The 18,210-nt window shown below is 37.1% G+C and overlaps 2 protein-coding genes across 12 annotated transcripts; both read right to left on the bottom strand.

The window, feature by feature from the left end:
- Positions 1 to 540: 540 nt before the first annotated feature.
- Positions 541 to 7,828, bottom strand: LOC149022937 (beta-glucosidase 18-like). Of its 10 annotated transcripts, none has more exons than XM_089150811.1 (12): positions 7,342 to 7,826; positions 6,130 to 6,196; positions 5,978 to 6,036; positions 5,670 to 5,745; positions 5,490 to 5,561; positions 5,233 to 5,320; positions 4,177 to 4,420; positions 3,835 to 3,950; positions 3,195 to 3,444; positions 2,243 to 2,345; positions 2,062 to 2,170; positions 541 to 1,840 (listed from the first exon to the last, which is right to left on the bottom strand). In XM_089150811.1, exons 1-12 carry the CDS (start codon positions 7,468 to 7,470, stop codon positions 1,600 to 1,602), a joined length of 1,554 nt encoding a protein of 517 aa, XP_089006937.1. In that variant the 5' UTR covers positions 7,471 to 7,826; the 3' UTR covers positions 541 to 1,599. The 10 variants fall into 10 exon arrangements, 9 of the variants coding, with proteins under 9 accessions (XP_089006937.1, XP_089006936.1, XP_089006935.1 ...); XM_089150810.1 differs by having other exon boundaries at positions 5,490 to 5,564; positions 7,342 to 7,825; XM_089150809.1 differs by having other exon boundaries at positions 5,490 to 5,564; positions 5,978 to 6,196; positions 7,342 to 7,827.
- Positions 7,829 to 10,992: 3,164 nt separating this feature from the next.
- Positions 10,993 to 17,918, bottom strand: LOC149022938 (guanine nucleotide-binding protein-like NSN1). 2 transcript variants are annotated; one of them, XM_089150819.1, is made up of 10 exons: positions 16,602 to 16,660; positions 16,217 to 16,290; positions 15,887 to 16,131; positions 15,342 to 15,450; positions 15,072 to 15,245; positions 14,432 to 14,649; positions 13,198 to 13,462; positions 12,221 to 12,400; positions 11,890 to 12,104; positions 10,993 to 11,712 (listed from the first exon to the last, which is right to left on the bottom strand). In XM_089150819.1, exons 2-10 carry the CDS (start codon positions 16,233 to 16,235, stop codon positions 11,359 to 11,361), a joined length of 1,779 nt encoding a protein of 592 aa, XP_089006945.1. In that variant the 5' UTR covers positions 16,236 to 16,290; positions 16,602 to 16,660; the 3' UTR covers positions 10,993 to 11,358. The 2 variants fall into 2 exon arrangements, with proteins under 2 accessions (XP_089006945.1, XP_089006944.1); XM_089150818.1 differs by lacking the exon at positions 16,602 to 16,660 and adding an exon at positions 17,714 to 17,918 and having other exon boundaries at positions 10,994 to 11,712.
- Between the last annotated feature and the right edge of the window lie 292 nt (positions 17,919 to 18,210).

The raw sequence follows: 18,210 nt of genomic DNA on the forward strand, positions 1-18,210 counted from the left end.
AAGAGAGAAGAAAGAATGCTTCTACTAAGCTCTAGAACATGTTTTCCTTTGATGGAGTAGTCTCTCCTTTTATAGAGTTTACATGAGATATGAAGCACGATTTGAATAATTGAAAAACTTCGGGGGTGGTTTCTATCTCGACTCATCCAATTAGGGTTTTGACGTACTAATCGCGCCGACTTAGAGAGATCAGATGCATAATCCAACCGTTGGATTTGAGTTTTAAGTAGTCGTGAAGCTCTCCTCCAAAAATCAGCACGATCAGATATCAGATGACCGTTCGATGAAGGGTTTGATCGAAACTGGACAGAGGCATTCAAAAACGGGATTTTTGCTTCATCCTTATCTGAATATAATTCTTTTTCCTCTTTTTCTTTCTTTAATCAAATCCTAAATAGAAAATAAGATATTGAGGTATGCAAGGACTCTTTTCCATCTGGACTCTCTCAATAATATCTCTCAGAGATTTGATTTAAAATCTCAGTCGTAGATCAAATTTGTCTTCTTTATCTCTTCAATATTTCGGAGTTGGCCTGTAATCACACATCTCTAGCCCATCATGCTCCAGATCAGGCCCATTTTCGCATTTGAGAATTTGAATGGACTTCTTGACGAGTAAAATAGCATGATTCAAGCCCAAAACTCCAAATATTTGCTTAAATCTTGAAAAGTCCTAAAATCTGCAAAAACAACATAAAACCCAAGGTAACTCCATTCTAAGTGTATAAAATGCATGCTTTATGCCCTAAGATTTCACACATAAATGTGTTCATCACCCCTCAGTACTTTTCAGTACTTGAGTGCTTTGCTCATCCGGTTGATCCCCAAAACCAATTTAACTTAAACCAACACGTGGGGTGTCCTTACCTTGATCTTGGACATCTTCAAACTCGACTTGACTCAAGCTAGAAATCCATATGCCCAGTCCATTAGGGTTTCCACTGAACCTTCTTCGAGTTCCTAGTAAGGCAGGTTCTTCACCAGGTGTATCCAGATCTATGGGCTCAGTGTATGGATTATGGATTTCAATTCGAATAGCCTAGAGCTTCTTCTGGCTAAAACTTAATTCAGATACTCAGACCTGCAAAACAGATCCCGAGTTTGAATTACGGGGGTTATTACATGGCCAATCAGGGTCTGAGACAAGGCAAACCCGTCTCGAACTGGCCTGATCAAGGACAATCAAGGTGGGGCAGGGACAGATTTGGCCCATTAGGGCTCAAGGTCAAAGGCAAGGATCTTTTGCCTTAAAGGGTGGGAATGGGCTTACCTATTAGTATTTAGGGCCGGGATTGGGTTTGAAAAAGCCCAGCCCAGCCCAACTCAACCCTATTGCAGCCCTACCTGAAGGGGGGGTCCAAATGAAAGTTACCAAAATAAAAATGCAAATGACACTCATATATGGACCTTTAATACACACACAACATGCACACCATATAAATTAATAGTGGCATTGTCTTTAATCAATATTAGTTTGAATTACAATGACATTGTCTTTATTATAATCGAAATTAAGAATCTATAATTAACAAATCTAAGGCATTGAGAATTAATGTTTTAGAAATATTCTTAAATTAGATAGACAATAAACAAATTTTCTCATTTAACATTGTTGAGTGAATTGGATATACGACTTATCGTAGTAACACCAGTGCCCTCTTGCTCTAATGTCTTCTCTCCATTCAGAAATTGCTTATACCACTTTACGGATTGTTTTGGTATCCTCTCCAGTGTAACCCAATCAACATAATAAAGTCCATATCGCAAGGTATAGCCATATACCCATTCGAAGTTGTCAAGAAGAGACCATATAAAGTATCCCCTCACATCAGCTCCTTGTCTGTAATTGATCATAAAAATGAATTTTGTAAGTAAGTGAATATATCACCATTCTCTTTTCTTCTTCTTCCCTTTTTTTTTCCCTTCTTCTTGATAGACTTTATTTATTCTATTCTTATGGGAAGGGAAGATGAGAACTGGCAACATTGATAGCAGAAGCTACCAATTGCACTAGTTAGACATTTACTTCAAACATATTTTTATTGTTGAAACTTAAAGTACCTTAAAGCTTTACTGAGATACTTCAAGTAAACTTCTATGTATTCTATTCTTTTTGTGTCATTGAGTAGCTCTTTGATTGAAGCGCCCGGATAACTAGTTTGGCCATAGCCTGCAAAAAAGAATATGAATCGATGAGTTTTCCGTGATGATCATGTTTTCATGTTTGTAGAGTAGATCATACCGTTTTCCGTGATGATCATTGGAGTGTTATTATATCGTTCTTTAAAGTACATAATTATTTTCTCCATACCATATGGAACTACGTAAAAATTTGGCATCCCTGTCTAAAGCAAAAACAGAACATCAGTAAATATATAAATTCCATAATCTTCTGCAAAGTAGCAATGTAACAACTACAATCCACACTTAGTTCAACCAGTTAAGGGAAGCCCCCAGATTCCCATTCACACAATAGTTATAAGCTTTATTTTATTGATTTTGTTGAGGATCTTTTCATATTAATTTGTTGAATTTTCGTACAAAATTAAGTACCATATCCAAATTTTTTTTACGAAAATTTTAAAAAAAAAAAATTCCCATAGAAAGATCGATGGAAGTCAATAGAATTTGTTAGGGACAAGCATGAATTCTCACATGTGATAATAGCCAACTCTGCTAAGGTTATTGAACTACTAACTGCGATAACAAAGTTGGACCTGACTAGGGTTTTCAAGAGAATGTTGGACGCATCGACCAAGTTTGAATTAGGTTTCCAAGAGAGAGTTGGACACTCAATCAAGTTCAACTGGAATTTTCAAGAGAAAGATGGACTCCTATAGCAAACCTACTTGTACAACCCTAATCCAATTACTTTTAACTACTCTATGCAAAGTTCTATTCAAACTCATGCAACCCCCATACGAATCACGTAAGTCATAAGTTGCCTTCTACAAGGAGGCATGTACACAGCAATCAATGTGCCTAACAAAACCTACACTATAGTGGATCTAGGTTTCATTAATCACCAAGCCACTCTAAACCCTACGTCTCTAGATCTCTCTAATCCAAACATTTTGTATAGAATTCAAATTAAACAGCTATCAAAACTTAATCAGAACCATGAAGAAAGAAGAAAATTCAATAAGAAAGACAGCAACGATAAATTATTAAAGATGTAGTAGAATCCCTCTTACTGAATCTCCTATAGGAACACCATCTCTTTCTGCTGCAAGCTGCACGAAGGAATCTCCTCCAGGATTACCCATATCACACGGAGAGAACAAGCAATCTTTCACATATAGTGTTGTATATTGATTGATTCCAATAAAATCTAATTTGTTGCTTAATAAGTCTCTCTCTTTTTCTGAAAATACCGGTAACCTAGAACCCACAATTTGGCGCATTTCAGGAGGATAATCACCATACATTATGGGGTCCATAAACCTGCAAACTTCAAATGAAAAAAATGGGATTACTTTTAATATTCATTTTTTCATATAAATAAACAAAAAAGTAGTAGCTTGTTAAACTAAAGATCAATAAATCAAGTCATAAATTTTTCTTTCAAAACCCCACAAATTTAAAGAGAGAAAAACTTGTAAGATAATGACAAACCAAAAAATTTTACGAAAAGAAAAAAAGAAGAAGAAGCTATGTATTTACTAGATCAAAACCAAGTAAAATTGGAACACAACAACAAAAACAAGCCTCATTCCAAATATGGGGTCAACTATATGAACAGTTGCCTTCCAAACAGCTCAAAGCCAAGTTATACTAAACCATTATAATTAAAATTTCAAAAAATAATTAAAAGAAAAATGTAAAATTTATTACCAAGCAATATCAAAAGCAAGAGCCCGCTGAACTGCCCAACGATCTACTGGAGTATTTCTGAGTGGTTCATACCATGCAGCATTTACCACAATTCCAATCACACCTCCTTGCTTGACCTTGTTGGGGGAAAAAAATTATAAATTGTTTATATAAATTTCCAACACAAAATTACATATAATAATACAAATATTTATGCCCACAAATAACTATGGTAATTTATAATGGGATCTACTAATTTCAATTATTATGATATTCAGGTTTTTTTTTTTTTTTTTTTTTTTCAGTGAGAGGAATAGTATAAGTTTACATGTATCTTACAGAAAAAAAGAAAGGGACTAGTACCTGATATTTGTTTTTATAGATGCTGACAGCACCAGCATGGGCTAGTATTAAATTGTGTGCAGCGATGTATGGTTCAATTTCTGAGTCTCCAGAGTTACAAGAATATGAACAATGGTTTGGTGGATATAATCCGCTCAAATAACCAAGTGTAATTGTTACATTTGGTTCATTGAATGTGGTCCAATATTTCACTCTATCACCATAAGCTTTGAAGCATACTTCTGCAAAATATGTATAATCTTGCCTATATATAAAAGTCAAAAGAAAGAAAAAAGAAAGAAAAAAAAAAGTATGAAGTTAGGCTTGCATGACGAAAATATGAGAAATTGATAGTACAAAAATTGTTTATAGTTCTTGTAAGTAGCATTGAAGATCAGTATTTTCAACCTAAACATGTAAATTTGTTCCAGTCTTGCCAATCCAAGAACTCTTCAGAAATCTTCTTCATGTCATTTCCTTCCTTCTACATACTTACAGTCATGGCATTTGGAACTTTATTTTTGTCTTTCTTAATAGGTTCAGAGATTGGGAAGATGACTTTCTGCATTTGATGACAGAGTTTTTACTGATACAGTTGATGAAGATAGTTTCCCAGCAGAACAAGAACTAATGGTGATCGATACAGCTGAATTCTTGGAAGTAAACTAAAATTGGGTTGTCAGAGACAGCCGACCTTGAAGAATTTTGGCTAGGATAGAGGGTGAATTAACTATCCTCCATGTGTAAAGAGAACTTGGTCCATATAAATAACAAAAAAATGTGTCGTGCTTGTGTGGTGCATCTGACGTGGTGGTGCCTGTGGTGCCTACCGTTGGGATACACGCCACATAGATTTCATTAAATCTCAGCTGCTCAAAATACCATGTGTAAAATATAATCGATTTTTCTTTAAAATGAACCATACCGTGTTTCAAGCAGTTGGAGTTTAATAGAATCCACGTGGCATGCATCCAACGGTGAGTAACACAGGCACCACCACATCAGACACACAACACAATTGTAAGATCCCAAAAAATGCACATACAAATAGGAAGAATACAAAATGATTAGAGTTACCGAATTTGAATATTCAACCATGACCCATATCGTTCTTCAAGATATTGAGGAAGATCATAGTGATTTATTGTCACAAATGGCTGTATACCTGGTTCAATTGGCAAAATGGAGAGCAAGTTAATACAAGGTATGCATTTTTATTTTTTTTGGGTCCATACTAGGGACCCATAGAAATTAAGGCCACATTGCTTGGAGAGAAATTAAATGTGGACCAGTGTTAAGAAGGAGACTTGACTGTGAATAAGAAATAATTTTACCTTTGCTTATTAAGGCGTCTATAAGGTTGTTGTAGAATTCAATTCCTGTATGGTCCACTTCTCCAAATCTACCTTCTGGTGTTTAGAGACACAGACCTTAATTAGTTCTTAAACTCAACATGTAAATTAATCAATTCATCTAAAACTGAAAAGTAAAAGAGAATTACTGCAATAGCTCACTTGGAAGGACTCTAGCCCATGAAATGGAGAATCTATAAGCATTTATTCCAAGAGAAGCCATTAACTCCACATCATGCTGTTTGAGATTGACCATCATTCAGAGATAGATCCAGAAAAGATAAATTTGTTTTCTTGATGCGTAAGGCAGATTTCTGCTCGTTTTAGATTTGCCAACCTGATCTTAATGCAGATTACACATGATTATGCATGAAATCTTTTGAGTTAAGATTAGAAAACTTCCAAGCTCTCATGCATGGAAAGGTGTTTAGTTCTACTCAAGAAAGCAGGGAAAATGATTAATTTCTTACCATGTAAAGATAGTAGTGATTATCTGCCACGTCTCCATTTCCTCCACCCTTAATTTTTCCTTTAGAAGGAAAAATAACAAATACTATTTCATTTAATGCCAGGAAATATATATATGTATATATCAGAGAAAAGCAAAGAAAACAAAGGTTACCGGGAATATGAGTGAAAACATCCCAATTGCTGAGGCTTTTGTTACCCGCAAGGTAAGCACCCTCAATCTGATGGGAAATGACAACTATAAGTATAAGTTAAGTAATTGTTGAAAAATGTTTAAAATTTCGTGTATATTATTTTTTATTTAAATATATTTTTTAATTATGTCTTTCATCTTTGATTTCTATAACGGAAACTTTAATCCCACATCAAGCAGAAATGAGTTGATTATCTTATTTATATATAGTAAGGACCTATGTAATATATTTTTGAAATTACAGTGCAAACCCATGAGCGACGGAACCAAGCCTGAACCCTGATGTGACCCAAACATAGTTATATAACTATATACTAATTAATATTAATATTTCTATATGACTTGAGTAGTGAGTCATATAGGCCTTGATCTAAAAAAACCCATTTTGTCATATGCCCCAATTTGGAAAGTCTGTGGAAGTGTGGAAATGCCATTAATGAGGCACTTTCAAAAAGGAGGTGGTCTTATCCTCTCACCCACACCTTTGGGGTTTTGTATTAATTCATTTTCAACTTCATTTTTTGCAATGAATTTTTCCTCCTCTCCCTGTTGTCTTTCTATTAAGTAGTGAAAACAACCTGATTACACTGAAGTAACCTTTCCAGAGTACAACCTTAAAGGTTTGAGGTGATTGATCTTGTGGGTGAAAACACATTTGTAGTGAAGTAACCTTCCTAGAGTACAACATTTCAAGTATTCGTGCAAATTCCTCTACAAGTTCTCAACAGCAATAAATGGTTGCTATTCTTTTGGTGAATCAATCTGAGTAGAAATGGTGTGGTAATCATAAGGTGAATGTCAATGTTAATGGCGACAGGTTAAAATTTTTGTTTGTTTAGTAGAGGAGAGCAAAGCCTTTGGGAGAGTATCATCACCAATCAGAAAGGAAAACTTAGAAACAAAATTAAGTTGGGTTCAGTGGATAACATTCTCTTCTAAAGTTTCGGTTGTCAGTGTTTCCTACATCTACCATTCAGTGTTTCTTACGTCTACCATTCTTGTTATAGCATCCTCTTCATTTTTTATCTATTGTCGTTCTTTTCTGTAAACGAAGCCTAATTTATCTAGTTTAACCTTCTCCCGAGTCGCGTCTGATTTGTATTGATCTAAAACAAGAAAGATGGACACAAGATAAGAAGCATTGTTATAGAGAGTTGTATAGATATTTTTTACCTGATAAGATGAAGTTGCAACACCAAAAAGAAAAGATGGAGAGAATTGGCTGCGGTCCACTTCACAAATGATGGGAGAAATTAACTGAAAGAACCAAAGAAACACCAAAGAAGAAGCCCACTTCATCATCGTCTTCCAATAAATAGACAGAGAAACAGCGAAAGAGAAAGAGTAAGAGAAAGAGAAAGAGAGGGAGAGAGACTGAGAATAAAGAATTCAAAAGAACTTAAACATGGTGCATAAAGGTATCTGGATTTATATATAAAAAAAAAGCACCAATAGATGGTGAGCTTCTCTTGCTACTTTCCGTAGTAATGATTGATCACCTTCCCACCAAACCCTCCTCCTCACCAAGCCTTCTTTGCATGGTTTCAAGTCCGGATTTGAACAGTTTTGGGCTGCTGATCAACACGTCCAACCATCCGGTCCAATTAACAGTTCCAAATTCCAACCATCCAGTATTTGGCTTCTTGTTGAACTGGGGACCACCTTCCCTGTGTTACTTCTACCAAAGCAATAAGTAAGAAATCTTCTGTAAATTGCTGTGCAGGGTTCTTAAACTCTCTACCCTTTTGTTTCTAAGGTTGTTAATTGGGCATCAAACTTAAATGCTGCATATTAATGTGCTGCCGACAGTCGATAGTCCATTTTGATTTTCAAAGGTGTTTAAAACCGAAATCTACAGTCCAGATTTGATTTGGATCTTCAGCAGCACAGTATTGTCCATTTAATGCACAGCACTAAAGTTCATCCTGACTTGACTTTCGATTTTGGAGTCTCTTCCTATGGACACTGGTCCATAGTCTTAGTAACTAGGCTCTCTTCATAACTGTAAATATTTTCTCCCTTTCTTATAAAAATTAAAAAAAAAAAAAAAATAGAACTCTAATTAATGCTAGGTTGTGGGTTCAGGGGTTTATTATTTTAGACAGCCAAGCTGAGTAGGGTGTCGTGTATGATATATAAACAAAACAGACCCACAAGAGGTAGGTTGAATTCATGGCTTGAATGCCATTACTGGTCACTCGAGTGGACCAAGTTTGTATGGTGGGATGTCAATATCATGCTGTACCCCCCAACTGCTAAACAATTAAAGAAGTTTAAACTGAAGCTTTGAATGTTAGCTTGCTTGTGTTTTGGGGACTCATCCTCTTGTCTAGAGAAGGATTGGTTGGTATTGGATCAGTTGGGTCGATCCCTCTTGTGGAATTGGAGATCTACCTTTCAGAAGATGATGCTTAAAAGACTAGTTTGTCTGGTCATGGAGAACTCATATAGACCAAGAAAATTCCCATGCATGGATGCAAGCTTCTATGGAGTAAGTAGAGATTCATATATATTGGGGATTTACCTTTTAGATTATGCTTAGAAGATTAATTTGTGTGGTCATGGAGAACTCATATAGACCGAGAAAGTTCCCATGCATTAGAGCTTTGCTCGGCCTTGCTTGTTTCTTCTCTTCAATAGATTAGTTGGTTACTAAAAAATAAAAATAAAAACAGTAGAGATTCACATGTTGTGCTTATATATAGAAGACCAAGCCATTCGAGATGGTTTACTTTTAGGAAGGTCTTCGGGGTGGAGCTAATCCAAGTCAACTCTAATTGTATGCTAATGCGTCCAAAATCTACTCAGCCCTTAGATCTCCTGTGGATGACCCAACCCCAAAAACAAACGTCCGCCCCCGATGTCCGTGCCGCCCCCGACCGCTGGGATCGGGATGTCCACCTCCGAAGGCTAAGTCCGGTTGATGGATTGAATCACAAACGCCCGCTTGAATACAGAGCTAAGGAATGAATAATGAGAATACGATTCAGATTGTATGTGTCCTTCTACCTCGTGGGTAGGTAATGTTTTATATAGAGTATACTTTCTAATCTCCTTCATTGGATGTATTTGAGCCTTCTTCGGATAGCTGTCGAATCTTAACGGATAAATCTGTTGAGTGATAGATCCGTACTAGATTAGACTAGTAGATGACTCTTTTGATAATACGATCGTTATATGGTGGTTATCCATATAATAGCGATAAGCACCAGCCGCAAATGCTGCTACCCGTCTCTTTGATGATTAGTCCATTCCGATCGTAGCGGATTAGAGCGTGCTTGTTACTGAGATAGTTTATTTCCTCAGCAAGCTACCTTTTGGACCCGGCCCGCTCGAAAGCTAGTCGATTCCTTTCGTCCCGACCGGGGTCGAGGAGCGAACCAAGGTTCAACCGGGTTCGGTTATATTTTCTCCCATATCATATGCCAACGATTCTCTCCTTGCAGGGCCTTCCTTCTTTCTTTGGACTAGATGTGCCTTAGTTTAGCTTCAGATATTTTGAGAATTTCTTCTACTTTTAGTTGGGTTTTTTTAATTATATTTCTAGATTTTCTAATGTTTTTGCGGATTTTCTAGCTAAAGGAGCTCGTCGTTCTCTCTTTTTCTAGGTCTTGGTGGACTATTCCACCAGTGTTTATGATTGATCCGTCTGTATTGTCCAGGTCTCCTGACTTTAACTCTTTTTTATAATTAAGTTTTTCAGTTTGTTGGCCAAAAAAATATAGAAGACCAAGCTAATAGACATAGGATGAAGTGAGATGACCAGAATTTTTTTACTAGGAACCCATGGCCTCTTGGTTGAAATGGATTTCTTTCAAGTAAGAGCTAGGTGGTTGGGATTGAAAAGTTGTCTAAAAATTGGTGCCCGGTTCCTTCTTGGTCTTATAGTCCAACTGGATCATGGGTTTCTTAGATTTGATGGGCCTGACCTGGCCCAGACTTTCAAAGCTCCACTGATAATCTTACTGTTCAGAAATAAAGGGTTCGTCTTCTGTTTCTTTTCTTTCTTTTATTTATTTATTTATTTCTTTTTCCTTTTTCCTTTTTTCTTTTTTTCTGATAAGAAAGAGTTCTTCTGTCAAGTTGTAATCTTTGATTAAGAGCCCGTATATCATTTAATCACAGATTCTAGATTCATGATCTTAGTTTGGTATTTCCCTATTTTGATTTAAGTCTCCTATTGATTAGACTTGTAAACGGATCAGATATGGCTTGGATACATCACTATCTGTATCCTAATCCAATAAGCAAAATAGCGATCTGAAACCGATCCAATATCCAGAAAAAAATTTACAGAAGGTATCCAAATTTCAATCCGAAACTATATTTAATATTCGATAATTATCCAATCTGAAAAACTATCCAATTACTCATTGCTAATTGTCATCTTTCAATTTCTGGTTTTTTATTTCCCATTAGCAATTTCTTATCAGCAGAAAAAAAAAATATTCATCAAATGGTATTTCCATAGTTTGGCCAATTGGTTATCGACAATTGATGGTATTTAACATAAGTTCAACCTACCCTTAATTTTACTTTGGTGATACAAATTTTTTGGTAAAAAAAATTCCATACCTAAACACCATTAAACGGATATAAATATGAATTCGAAGGCAGATTTCTTTACAAATCAACTGTTGATCGATGGTGGATCCTCAAAACAGGCAAAATGATAGTAGCAACTGGAAGAAATGGCTGTGAGCTGAAAGTTCCATGGTGGAATAGTCAACACTGAGCTCTCAGCTCACAGCCATTTCTTGTCGGCACAGAAGCAAGTGAAGGCTCGTGGCAGGAGGGCAAAACCGAAGAGAGTTGTTTAACAAGAAGAGGACATCAAGCAAATCTAACTTACGAATGGGAGCACAATGCCTCGGACAAAAAATCTGAAATCTCGTTCGGAAATCAGAGGGAAATTACATAAAACAACTATAGCAAGACATCGCACTCTAAAATGATCGGAGAAGCAAAACCTCAGGCAGGGAATAAGCATAACCCCAACAGTGAAAGCCAGAAGTTAGCAACCATAACACGATTGGTACATCCTTCAGCAAGAATTAACTATTTTCCAGACAAGAAAACCACAGTGACCGTTACATTCCCAGGACTCCTATTATAAGTACAAAATTGACCAAGTAGGGGCACATAATCTGATAATCTTCCCCCACCTGAATTCTGAAAGGCATCACTTGCTTATTCATTCATATCACCAGGAAGCACCTCGGTTTGGATCTGACCGTCATCGCCACTGTCACCACCGTCTTCCATAGTAGATTCACTCTTTGAATAATCCACCTTGAAATCGTAATCGGCATCCATATCATCAGTAGTACCAGATGACTTAGCTTTCTTCCTTTTCTTCCTCTCTGCTCTCCGCAGCTTTGTATTAAGAATGCCTTCCGCCACATATAGCTGCTCATTCTGCCTACTAGTGACAGTCTTGGCCACCGTCTTTTCTGCATTCTCGTCATCACTTCCCAATGGCTGGTCTCCATTATCCTCATTCATTTCCTTTGGTGCTTCATTGTCTTGAGCTATTACTTTGGACTGTACATCAATCAGGGGAAAAAACACACTTTAATTGTTAGACCTCTTGAAAGCAATTTGAAACGAAACGATTCTTTTTTCCTTTTACTGTTGGCATGTTTGGATGGTTAGTGCCAAACATTAGAGACTTGATGCACAGACCAGTAAGATAGAAAGACGAATTTAGAAGGCACAAACCTCCAGCATCTTCTCATCAAAAGTTAGAGGGCAGCTTGGAGGAACTTCAATATGACTAAAATCCTCAACAGACATTAAGCTACCAATAAATGAAGATTCACCATTGTAAACTTCTTCAACACTGAACTCTTTCCCAAGCTCTGAGACAATTGCTGCCTCCTGCAAGTGCTCATCTTGCTTCCTTGATGGAGGCATTGTGTAATATGGGATCTTACCTAAGATGAATCAATAAGAAAAGACTATTAGCCAAGAACATTCTAGTTACAAAACCAACAATTTTTAACACCATGAATAAAACATATCAAAAGCCAATTCTGTATAGCATACATACCCTCATTCCAGTCGTGCAGAATTATTCTTGCTGTGGCTTCAACATCCACAACACCACCCTTTTTGAGCTTACCCCTCACAGTAGCCACCTTATATAGGAAGTCATCAACTGAATCGAAGGCTGGGAGCTTGTACAGCGTTATCAATATTTGGGGAGGGCATAGCCTAAGAATCTCTTTCACTGCAACATCCATAAACAAGCGAAGTCAAAAACCAAGAAAAAAAATATCAAAAAAATAAAGTTTTTTCTTCCTACCCAGGAAGGAGGTGGGGTGTGGGTGGGGGGCGTTAACACATGCTCAAGAATTGAGAAGTGCATATTACAGGCTTACAGCCATACACCCTGAAATGGCTCTCCTCCAAATCTTATCGAATAGCAGATAATAAAATATCCTGTCCCTTATGTATCCAAATTAATGATCAACTTAACAGGCAAATTCTACAACTTAAGTTGTGAAAATCAGAACAGCGAGGTGGCCCAGCTTGTAAACTTGGATTTTCTGAGAAGAGTAAAAAAGTTTTACAAATTCATCTTTAACCACGGAACTCACAGACCCTCCACTGTAGGCCAAGGCACCCACCCAATATTATTTCACTTCCATCATATTTTCATTATTTCATATTTTAATACAACTCTAACCATTACTTGAGGTGTCCTGTAACTAATTCATAAACTCAAAATGGAACTGGAGACCATAGGCATTCAAACAGTCAGAATGCAAAATCACGAGCACAAGTAGCAGAAAAAGAATCAATGTTGGAAATGTTTCCCAGTTGGTGCTTTGTCTTTGGCCCAGTAGAAAAGGCGGTATGTGAACATTGTTAATTAAAAAGAAACTGTAACAAGTTTGGCAATAATTGAACAATTCAAGCACATAGTGGTGTCCACTGTTTCTAGTTTTAATAAGATCATGACTTGTAGAAAAGAAAATGCAAGAATCATGCTATGCCAGATAGGATGGAAAAGATTGCTTTTACCTGGACTAATGGGGTCATCTAGCTTCTCAATTCTTTTGCAATTGCGAAGAGCTATGGATGCATCACTTTCCCCAGACTTTAGCATTACAACTCCAGGACAGTCCAATAGCTTCACATTCTTATCTAGCTGAATTTCTTGCATCGATCTTGTTAATCCTGGAGTAGCCCCAACATTGACGACATGGCATCTCTTCAAGCTATTAATCAGACTACTCTTGCCAACATTAGGAAGCCCGATGACACCAACTGTTATTGACTTTTTAATCTACAGAATCAAAGAAAATAAATACATGAATCATCTAAGCACCCAAACTCAAGAATTGAGTAGAACACTTGTATTTTCCTGGTTTACTAAATGCTACAATAACAGACTCTGCAGGCTGAAAGTGAAAACCTACATATGACAATTTTTTCCCCCACAAAATTACAGCAAGGCCCCTAGACCACCATATTAGAAACTTTTGTTTTAGGTGGGAAAAAAATTAGAAAGAATAGATACTAGGAATGATAAAATAGAATCCGATAAATTCTACAAATGACAAGACTGCTCTTCACCTAAAGACTGAACAAACTAATTCCTTAAAGACTATTCCCCCCCCCCCCCCCCCCCCAAAATTCTGGTTTGGGATACCAGCCAAATACCATTCCAGCCCAAGTTGGTAGGCCCTGTGGCCCCAAGGGTTTGGTTAACTAGTTGATGAAGTGCATCACCCTGGTTTTACAAGCTCTTAACTCATACTTCTAGCAGAGCTTCCTAAAAGTTAGTTTATTTGGGTCAACTATGTAGTCAGCTAGGAATGCTGCTGGCAGCAAGCCTAGGGACTTCACCTGGGCTTCTAGGGAAGGCAATAAGTCTGAGGCTCTAATTAGGGGCTGGATGTGCATAATGAGCCTATAAAACAAATGTGAGGTTGCCTCAAACAGCAATTAGCTCTGAGAATGAAGAATAGTTCAGCCATGTGTGAGGGGGCCTGGAGACGCCCCAACAAGGAGTAATTGGAATCCAACTTAAGGATTTGAAAGAGCTACGGTCGGTTAGATTGTGAAGGAATGCAATTCATAGTTTGGACTTGGTGCCAAATACGACCTCAAATAGAGCTTATTGGAGGACAACTGATCGCCCTAGATTAAAGTGATCAACTAGGGGGCTAGTTAACAAAGAAAAGTGAGAAAATGAAAAACTTAAACTAGTTCTCATAACCATATGTCACAAGTAAATGAACAACAATACTACCTCATGGCTTCTTGAGTAGTTCTTCAGCAACTTTATGAGAGTCTCAGCCCCTAAACAATCACTAGTTTCCAAACGATTGCTTGGTTTTGCAGCTTTCTTCTCAGATTTCCACCCTAAGTTTGCCCTTTGTTGCTGGGTGCTGCATTTGAATGCAATTGCTGGTAGTTCCTCCCTCAGATACTTAAGCCACTTTTCAACAGACTCTCGCGGTACAAGATCTGAGACATTGGTTCGAATCGAGAAAGGAGGAAGGAAGCACACAAAAAAATTAAAAATTGAAATTAACATGTAATGGCTTACAGAATAAGGAATTAAATACAACACCCAAAAAAAAGGCAGTAATGCAATGGTAAATACAAGGACCAATCGAAGTCCCCATCATACAATCTTACAAAGAAGACAGGACAATAAAAAAGTCATGCATAATCACCTAAAAAATTTTAAAGCCATGCAGTTTCCAATATATTATTAAGGGTCTCAAATATGGGGCTAACCAAGTACCAAAATTAGGAACAAGGATTTACATCTTCAAAGGATAAACAAATAAATTAAAGTTATAGTGATGTTAGGTTTCTGAGATTGAAGAGCGCCTACTGGTGCATCTTTATAAGACAGGATGTCAGATTGAATGAGCCATTACCAATCTTATTCAGAAGTAAAACAAGACGCTTATTGGGGCCTGACTTCAAAACCATCTTTTCCATATCAACACATCTGGTACCGAGAGGATCCCGAGCATCAAGAACTTCCAAGATAACATCTGACGCTTCTATGACTTTGGCTAATTCCTTGTAGAATGCCCTATCTGAGTTATCTGCAAGAAGTTAAGAAGGCAAATCAGACATGATGGGAGAAAGGGGAATATTTAGTCAAGATATTCTCCAATGGAAAAACCTTCCACTCAACTTACCCTGGCTTTTAGCCATTCCTGACGAAACTACACCATCAATCTTCTTTCCAAGATTTTGTTCTTCAGAAGCTCCACCATCCTCCAATAATCCTAACTTTCTTTTTTGGGCCTAGAAATACGGGAGGTCCCATTCAATCATGACCATATATGACAAAATGTATATGATAAGTATGAGCAGAATAGATTAAAGCAACCAAGTCCATAAGTAAGGAACACATGTCTCCAGAGGAATTTGAAGTATTAGAATGGCAACATTACAATATAATGACAAGCAATGTACGCATCATACATCAGTATCTGTTCTCAAACCCTGAAATATTACACATAGCCAAGTTGAAAAGAAAAAACATTGTAACTTGATAGGAATCCTAGAGTTCAACAATAGCCAGCAGTCCAGGATGCAAACATTGGATAATTACTTGGAAGTGAATTGCAGACTATCCCATGTTTAAACAACCCCCACCCCCTCCCACCCCCAAAAAAAAATCCCAAAAGAAAGAATGGAAACAGAGTTGGTGAGAAAAGTAATGATAAATGAGCAATACCCTCTCCTTCCGAGCGGCCTTTTTCTGCTCCAATTCTTCAATAGCCCGGGCCCTGCGAGCTTCCAGTGCCTTAAGCTCCTGCTCCTTGAATGGCCAATCATTAGGGATACCTGGATCCTTCTCAACCTTCCGCTTATTGTTTATGCCAAGCTTCTTCGCTTCTTTGGCCTTCTTCTTATGGTGCTCTTTCACCTTCTTTATGATCTTGTACTTCTTTTTCAGCGGGACTCTCTTACTCTTACTCTCTACAAAATAAAATTAGGATACAACATTTAGAATCAATTCGATACAAACACCTAGTGAACAATAGAAAACTATCGTTTTGCTTACTCTTGCTCCTCTTCACCATCTCTAGTTATTGGTGCAATACAAGCGTCAGTTCAGGTTTGAATTTAGCGTACTTGCTGGGAGAAAAAGAAAAAAAAGTTGCATCAACACAAATTCAGTCCGAAAAAAAATAAAATAAAAAATTCACAACCAAAAGAACTTCTAGTCTTGAAAGGGAAAAAAAAAAAAAAAAGCATAGTACAAGAACCATTCAAACCTAAAAGCATAAACCCTAACCAGAGCTAAGCTTACAGGATAAAACTCCATAGGAGAAGAGATAAGAGGAGACAAGGAAATTGAAAAATCTTACAATGAAGCGAGATATGGAGGCCATAATCAAAACACAGAACAAGAGAATAAGAAAAAGGAAGTGTTTATCCAAGAGTACCTTTGCGAGGGTTTCATGTGTAAAGCAGTAGTGATTACCGCTGGTTGCTGCTACTAGCCGCCGGTTGAATATCTAGAGTTTGGGCCTAGGGTTGGAGGGGTTTTGCACTGGGCTTAACGATTTTGAGCTGAGAAATGCCCAACACAAACACAGCCCTTTTGAAAGATAACGGTTTTGGTGTGGTTTCAATTTGGTGTGGTTTGAGTCGGGTTGACTAGCGGTTTGGACTAATAAATTAAAAGGTTAACATTCAAATTTAGCTTTCAACATTCCTCAACTCCAAGTCATGGTTTCTCAAACACTACAAAATTTGGAAGAAAATATACTCTTCAGTCTTCAACGTCTTCTTCCTTTCCCAACACCACCCACACCACAGAATTCGGAAGAAAATATACTCTTCAATTCTACCAAAAGATTCCTATGTGATTATACTGATCACTTATATTTTGATTTACTATTATTATTGCTATTGTTGTTATTGCTATCATTGTGTTGGGATAGAGGGTTTCAATCTCATGATTTATATAATTTAAAAAGACAGAGATCCTGCAATTAAGGATTTAGAAAGACAAAAGCTCCTTCTACACTAAGGTATTAGTCTATCCTTAGTTAATTATTTATGTTCAATTCATAGTGATAAGCTTGTAAGTACCAACCAAGACGAGAGAGGACATATGTCAGGTGATGGTGTTCGATAGGATCTGGAAATTCAAGACAACTGGAACGAGCTAAAATGGCAAACTAGCAACAAGCAGCACTGAATTTCAGCAAGAAGTGCCATTTTGAAACAAAATCAGAAGGAAACTTAAGTTCGGAAGCCGTTTACCTCAACAAAGGTTGAGTCGGGAAAAAAAGTAGAAGGAAGGAAATGGGAATTAGCAGAAAAATCTAAACTCAGTGATGGATTTCCCCATTTTTTTCCCTAAAGATTTCCCTAATTTAGTTCAGATGCTGTGAATTTCTTTTAACTTTTTTGACTTGGGATTCTGAGAAGCATTCGTAACTTTTGGATTTAAAAACTTTGCCTCCCTGTCACTCATGTTTGGGGTATTTCATCTTCACTGAAAAACAAGAAAAAGAAATTTTCTTTGCAATATGGTAGACATACATACCTGGGGCAGGCCGCAGGAGGAAACAAAAATAAAGAAAAAAGAACCGAGAAGATGAAGAGCAGTAAAGCAGATCGCCGCTGCTTGCTTGCTGGAGTCGCCGGCAAAGCAGAACCAGGAACGGTGAAACCTTGATTTCGTGAAAGAGAGAAACGGCGAAAGTGAACTGAAAGTCTGAAACACTGAAAATGTATGGGCTTTGCGTTTTGATGGGGCTTGAGTGAACGATTTAGGGTGAGTTCAACCAGGGTTTAGATGAGTTTAATATATTTACGTTGAGGCTTTTTTATTTTATTTATTATTTTTTTTTTCGCACAAAGGAGTTTTGGAAAATTGACGATGAGATGAATCACACATTCACATATGCCTATTGGCAATGCTTTTTTCAGTTTGCATATTTAAGTTGGCTCCATACCGTTGTGAATTGTGAGTCCATTTTATTATTATTATTATTATTATTATTATTATTATTATTATTATTATTATTATTATTTACAATA

Source organism: Hakea prostrata, chromosome 3 (assembly GCF_041222555.1).
Source record: "Hakea prostrata isolate BN-2017 chromosome 3, UWA_Hpros_2, whole genome shotgun sequence".
Classification (NCBI taxonomy): domain Eukaryota; kingdom Viridiplantae; phylum Streptophyta; class Magnoliopsida; order Proteales; family Proteaceae; genus Hakea; species Hakea prostrata.